General features: G+C 34.8%; 2 protein-coding genes across 2 annotated transcripts; one reads left to right on the top strand and one right to left on the bottom strand.

Moving 5' to 3' along the window:
* Positions 1–1,374: 1,374 nt before the first annotated feature.
* Positions 1,375–4,741, bottom strand: LOC107810110 (rho GDP-dissociation inhibitor 1-like). Its single transcript, XM_016634850.2, has 5 exons — positions 4,399–4,741; positions 3,668–3,728; positions 3,099–3,317; positions 1,823–1,947; positions 1,375–1,577 (listed from the first exon to the last, which is right to left on the bottom strand). The coding sequence occupies exons 1-5, from the start codon at positions 4,597–4,599 to the stop codon at positions 1,497–1,499; spliced, it is 687 nt and encodes a 228-aa protein (XP_016490336.1). The 5' UTR covers positions 4,600–4,741; the 3' UTR covers positions 1,375–1,496.
* Positions 4,742–5,702: 961 nt separating this feature from the next.
* Positions 5,703–6,610, top strand: LOC107810109 (uncharacterized). The gene is made up of 2 exons (XM_075240467.1): positions 5,703–6,413; positions 6,500–6,610. Exons 1-2 carry the CDS (start codon positions 5,703–5,705, stop codon positions 6,608–6,610), a joined length of 822 nt encoding a protein of 273 aa, XP_075096568.1.
* Positions 6,611–7,293: the final 683 nt, after the last annotated feature.

Genomic DNA, 7,293 nt, shown 5'->3' with positions numbered 1-7,293 from the left:
TTCTTCGTTATTATAGACTTATGTTGAGTATCGCTCATTCTTATCAAATTTGGAGATAAAGTAGCATTTCTAGTTGTTAGTGGGTGGACTGTTAAAGGTAGATATTTATTTTGATTAATTGATAAAGTCATTGTTATTTGAATTGTTATTAGGATGTTGGTTGCTGATTTGAGACAAGAATGTTTTTGGGATAGTCCAAAAATAGGAAAAACTCTATCCGATTTTCTGTAAAATACCGAGGAGGCTTACTTGGGGGCACTTGCTCCTAAGTGCCGGTCATGATCCTAAATTGAATCGTGACATTAATAACGTGACTAACGAATGAATAGAGAAACACAATTCAATAAAAACGTAAAATAAAATTGACAGAAAACAATTTTAGTTATACTAATTAGAGGAAAAAATTGAGTTATTAAAAATCAATATGACAATAAAGAAATAAATTTATCAATAATAATAAATAATTATATTAATAATATACTATATACGGAGAAATAATAATTTTGGGGGCCTTAAGGGCCTACACTTGCTTTAGGGTCTGGCCGTCCCTTACAGCAGTATGGATTGTGCGTTAGAGGCTGATACCTAACAATGATTATGTAGCGCTAATTGAAAAAACAATAGAGTTCGCATTTGTAATAATTTAAGTAAACGGTGTCTTAATGATTTTATAACCTCATTCAAGATCAAATAAGTTGAGATCTGATGAATAAGATTCATTTTGCCCCAATACAAAAAGGGCCAATACAGAACACAATAAACACAATGCGAGCATATGATATCGGAGTTCATGTGATCTTGAATTAGTTTTTTTTTTTTTTTTTTTTATTTCAAATGCGTTTCATTTAATTCTTTTGGTTGTTACTATGAAATTTAGAAGAGCTGTAGACTTGTTTTGGACTTCTCTTTGATTTTCTTTTTGGGGATAATATATAATTATCCCATTAAGATTGTAGCACGTTACCTAATGCACCCTTTAACTTTGGTGTAAAAAAAAAAGAAAAATCAGAAAATAGAGAAAAGGAAACTTAAAATAAAAATGACATGGCATCATATGGTTGGTGCGTGTGTTTCACATCTATTTGTGAAATCGATTCTAGTCAGAAAAGGGGATATTTACACCACTTTAAATGATTCTAAGGGGTTCATAGGACCCCCACAAAGTTAAAGGGTACATTAGGTAATATGCTACCGCCCTAGTGAGGTAATTATGTATTATCACTTTTTTAAAAAAAAAATAGATTTTCGATGTCTGTCCGACTAATCCTAATTTGCATTCTGTAGGCTCACTAAAGCAGTAAGTGCTTCTTAGAGCTTCCCACTATTCTGAAAGTTCGAATCTGAAATCATAATTAAGGATCACACTCCAATTTAAAAAAAAAAAACGAGAATTATCCATGGAAAATTTGATTTTCAATATAGAAAAAGACCCAAAATCAACTCTCTACGATAATTGGCCTTATGAAATATATGAAAACCACATAAACAAAAGAATGTTAGGAGCTTTCACGCCATTGCTTTTGAATTTCAAAGTAGTATTTGATATCCACATAGCATCTTTCTTTATCATCTATAACCTGAAACATAAATAAAATTAATGTAAATATATATATAAACTGTAGTGTAATTTTATAGCGAAGAAGACTCAATTAACCATCCTTGGGCGAACGTGCCTTTGCAATAATCGATGCTCCATGCTTATTCATTTAATTAATTAATAGTCATAGCAATTGTTTATTTTTTTTAAAATTACTGTGATTAATAAATCAAGACATTATATTTAAAATTTTAAATTTTATTGCACAATTGGCGATAGTTATACCTGTGTTCTTGCTGAATATAATCCCCTTGCAAAGACACCAGAAGGTGTAACATCTTCCTCTAATTCATATATGTATGGCTCTTTTCGAGGACTAAAATTTCCCAACATCACTTGAGACTTATCAACTGCCATAATAAATGAAATTAAAAAATCAATCAAAATCACTAAAATGCCTTCATAAGGCTAAAAATAAAATTTATTCCTTTGCGGATATATGATAATAGAGTTTAAAAAAAAGGTTATATTAGTATATATTTTGACATGTTATAGTAGGTTACTTATTCTACGGTACTAATTGTAGTAGGTTACTTGTTCTACGATACTAATCTTGATTATTATGGCTAAATACCTTGTAACTATCTTTAGATGACCTAATAATATAAAATTTATACTTGTTTGTCTCGGTTTATGTGATACACTTTCTTTTTAGTCTGTCCAAAAATAATATTACCTTCTATATTTAGAAACAAATTTAAATTTCTTTTATTTTACCTTTAATGAGATAACTTATTGGTTATTGCCACATAAATAATTCTGGTTTATTTTAAATCACAAGTTTTCAAAAGAATTAATTTTTTTCTTAAGAGACGCAGTCGAACACTGCCACATACATAAATTGGAAAGAAAGAAGTAGTATTCAGGGGCGGGGCTAGCGTTAAAATAGCACGAGTTAGTCAGTTTTCGGACTGATCATTCAAAAATAGCCAGTGTTTGCAAAGTCATTGAAAAATAGCCACTATTTTGCTGCAATACGGAAAGTTCCAGCATAATATACTGGAGATCGGTGCACCTGTGTATGAACTTCCAGCATATTATGCTGGAACTCCAACACGCGAAAAGTTCCAGCATAATATACCGGAGATTGGAGCATCTGTGTATGAACTTCCAACATATTATGCTGGAGCAATATATTATACTGGAACTGGAGTATTTTCCGGATTTTGAACAGTATTTTTGTTTAGATTTATCTTTACATGAAAAGTGGCTAAATTTCGATTACTTTTGAAACTGTGACTATTTTTAAATGACCACTTATAAATCTGGCTATTTTTGAATTTCTCCCGGGGCAAGCTAGTGTTTCACGTTACCGGTTCGGTTGAACTAAGTAACTTTGGTCCAACTTCTGTACTATTATCTTAAGAAATTCATTGAACATGTACAACATATTAATTTAGAACTCACTAACTTATAAATTAAATACTAGAATCTAGAACCCATAAGTTTTAAATACCGACTCCGCCTCTAGACTAGAATTTATGAGTACTTTACTACATACCTCTTACACCAGATTTCCAGGTAGTATTGATGTATTTGAGACCAGAGACAACATTGTTTGAAACAGTAAAAGAAAATTTGAGCTTATAGCGACTTCCTTCCTTGAGTGTGAAGAGGCAATCTTTAGGGCTGGAAATGAATGGCTCTGAAAGTTCTATATCTGATCTGCCTGGGCAAATTATGTATAGTCTTGGTTCTTGTACCTCTGGATCTTGGTTCTCTATTTAGATTACAAGACAATACAATAAAATCATAAATACAATTTATATTATATTTTAATCGCGTGCAAGTTAATTCTGACACTATCGTTATAAAAAAAAAAGTTACATGTATATTTTTTCCTAATCATTTAGAAAACATCTTGAAAAAAGAAATGTCATCATGTTGTGATCATAAGATACTCTTTGTGAAATAATTGGTTCTTTTTGTTAAGTTTAACGCTGTTTGAAAATTTTAAAAAAATGTATCTATACTTGGAACATAAAGAGATTTGGTTTTATTTGAATTTTATGCAAATAATATGATACCAAAATATTTATGAGTTAATTTGGACGCCAAAGAGAGAGAGACCTTCAACTGCGAAGCCATCAACATTCCCAAGAAGCTGTTCCTCCCTCAAACTTTGATCAACCTTTAATTTCACGTAAACAAACAATTTTTAGTCATACATACAAGTATACAACTATATATCATTAACCTTAATGATATTCAATATTATCATTAAAAAAATGCATGAAAAAATACTTTCTGTTTCATTTTTGTGACACTATTTCCTTATTTATTCGATCAGAAAAAATGATACACTTTTTTATTTGAAAAGAATTCAATTTTAAATTTCTTATTTTAAATATCCTTGATGAGAAACTTTTGTAGTCCATAAATTTCAAAAGTTTGTAGACATAAAATATTAAAATGACATATTTAAGTGGGCGTTTGGAAATAACAATTGTAAACTTCCGAAAAAGTAAAAAAACAAAAAAAGTGAAAATAGTATTTGAAATTAGAGTTGTATTTTGACATGAATATAATTTTGGGTTGATTTTGAATTTTTATGAGTGATCTGCAGTGAAAATTTTGAAAATAATTTTTAGAGTTTTTCAAAATTTCGAAATTCATCTTCAAGTGAAAATTGAAAATTTTATGGCCAAACACTGATTTCGAAAAAAGTAAAAATAATTTATGGCCAAACGGGCCCTAAAATCACGTTTCAAAGGATGTTCTTACTTTCTTAAAATTTGTATCGAGTTAAATTACATCACATAAATTATAATGCATGGAGTATTATACCAAGGATAACATACTTTATTTTCTTTCTCTAATTGTTCACTTTCAAAATTCACAGAATTAGCTCCACCATCCTCTTCATTCAAGGGTGATCTCTTGCACTCATTTGCTTCCTCTTCTTGCTCATCAAATCCATCATTACTCCTTACCATCTTCAAATTAGAATCATTAATGACTAAGGCCTTGTTTGGTGAAATTGGTTCAACCACAGCTGACATTCTGATCACCACCTTAATTAATTAATTTTTTTCCAATAATATTTGGTAATGAATTGAAGAAGAAAGGGTTGTGGTGGTGATGAGGAGCAGAAGAGGAGGAGGAAATGATTATTTTTTCTTTGTCATAGGATGCAAAAAAATAGAGCAGCTAATTATGTTCCTTAATGTTGGAGGTTAAAATGGGAGGTTGAAAACAGAATTCTGTTTTATGCCAATGGATTTGAATGCTCGTTCTGTTATAGTTATGACTTTGAATATATTATTATTATTATTAGCAACAACAACAACAACAACGAAAAATTCAGCGTAATCTCACACGTGGGATCCCGAAAAGATAATGTGTACGTAGATCATGTCCCTACCTTGTGAAGATAAAAAACTATTTACAATACAATATATCCTCGTTTCGAAGAAACATTATTATTATTATTATTATTATTATTATTATTATTATTAACAACAATAATAACAAACTCAATATAATTCCACAAGCGGGATTTCGTGAGGATAGTGTGTACACAAAACTTGCTCCTACTTTGTGAAGGTTGAGACTGTTTTCGATAGACACTTGACTTGAAGAAATAATAATATTATTAAAATATCAGTCCTTCAATTATTATGAATAGTGACAAATATTAATATTTGATAGGAAAATCGTACTGCTAATTAATTTTAGAAATAAACTTGCTAATCTCAAATTAATAACTCCCTCCTGTCCACAATAAATGCCCATTTTTACCTTTTTATTTTGGTCCAAAATAAGTGTCCATTTACATAATCAAGAAGGAATTAATTTTATTTTTTTAAAATTCTTCCTTATTTACATATTCTAATGTGTTAAGATAATAATTAATTAAGGTTAATGTAATGAATACATCTTTTTTTCTCAAGGAGTTCATATTTCTTTAAGGAGTGTGTCAAAGATAAAATAAAAGCCACGCCCTGAGCAAGTTGATCCTCCTGTGGGTCAGCAGACTGTGATTGCGAGAGAGGTAATCCTACCGGAAATTGACAACATCAAGCCCTATAGCTTGCTCAACAGCACGCCGGAAGAGATAGTGCCTAACTTCCTGAGAGGCACCATCCCGGCCAGGTACAAGTGGATGCCGCTGAGTGGCATCAGGCCTAGTGACGCTGTGAAGTGCGTTGACGGTTTCATCAAGTCACATTTGTATCACCTGAACAAGATTGGGGGGAACGAGCTAATTAGGGACGATGTTAGGAGAAAGGCTGCCATCATCTTGGGTGCTGCCCGTGCTGTCATGACCACTGACTTTGACATAGCTGAGGCCGACTTGGAACCCGCTGAGACTGAGACACCAGTCTTGCACGCAACTGTGGGGGAGAGCAATGGAGCCAAATACACCATCCTGTTGGCACAGAATGACCCGCACAGAGACATCCTTACTGAAAATCTGGCCTTGACTGAGGACGAGTTGGTTATCTTGAAGGTGGTTATGCGAAGCGCTCAAACCATTATGCCATTACAGGGTTTGAATCTTATCATTGATGGCTATCACTATCTCTCGAACAGTACCAAGTCCTCCTACAGTGCATTCTTGGCCGTGGAAAGGCAGGTCTGGGTGCCTAAAGCCTTCAAGACCTTTGCTGACGCCAACAAGGACATAGTTCGAGACTTGATGGGGCACAAGGCTGGCCACCCCGTCTCTGTAAGTATCAAGGAATTAGCAGCCACTTCCCCTGCAGTTAAGACCAAATTGGAGTCTGCTAAGTTAGGTAGCGCCTCGGTTAGGTTACCGGCCCTAGAGAATGATGCTGTCGCTGCTCAAACTATCCTCAAGTTGTCTGAAGTGGTTTCCCCAATCTGGGAGACAATGGGCGGTTCTATGAGTGCAGATGCAATAAGAATTCGTCTACAGATTGTGCACGGGGTGGCCAGGGGGACAGCCCGCTACATGCCTCCTGTCAAGTTGGACAACAACATCACCATCGAGACCAGGAAGGAGGCCCTCAACGAGCTCAAAAGGGTGGTCAAGGCGAGTTCGCATAAAGTTGCGGTTGCCTATGGTTTTTACTGCGCCATGGCGGAAAATCTGCCATGGAGAGTGGTGACACAGCCTCTCACACCCTTAGGCACGCATTCTCGCTGAAGAAGCTGAAGAGTGAGTGCCCTTTGTCCTACTTCATGGGCGTGGAGCTCTACAAAGATTTCAAGGCTGTCAAGGCAAAGGAGAGGATTGAGGGCAAGATGAAGATGCCCGAGAAGAATCTAGTAGAGTAGATGTAACATTGGGCCAGCCATGCCGCAGGCAGGGTAGAGACAACTATGCCTTGCACCCCGGGTGAAGATGTGACACCGGACCTCCACTCACCTCTAGCCTCTGGGGAGCGAGGTCTCTCCTCGTGGGACGAGGACTCCAGTCACCTGTTTGCGTGCATGAGCTTTTTCAATAGGTTGGTGTGTGCGTCCTGGCCACTATGGTTGTCACAGGGGTGTTTTATGCTCCACAAAAACAGCCTGCGCGGCAGCCAAGTCTCGACTTGACTTCAGCCTGTTCCAACACTCGGCCAAAATTCTGCAACTTTGGACTTAGATTTATTTAGGCAGCTTTCAACGTAGTAAGTAGATACTGATTTTAGGCAACGAAAAATTGAATGAAGGGACAGAAAATTAAAGTGAACAAAAGGCACAATATACAGGAAACTCTTTCCCAACTTTGTATTTAACTCGAG

Source organism: Nicotiana tabacum, chromosome 20, assembly GCF_000715075.1.
Source record: "Nicotiana tabacum cultivar K326 chromosome 20, ASM71507v2, whole genome shotgun sequence".
NCBI lineage: Eukaryota > Viridiplantae > Streptophyta > Magnoliopsida > Solanales > Solanaceae > Nicotiana > Nicotiana tabacum.
The sequence above is the reverse complement of the archived record's forward strand: the minus strand, read 5'-3'. Positions and strand labels throughout refer to the sequence as shown.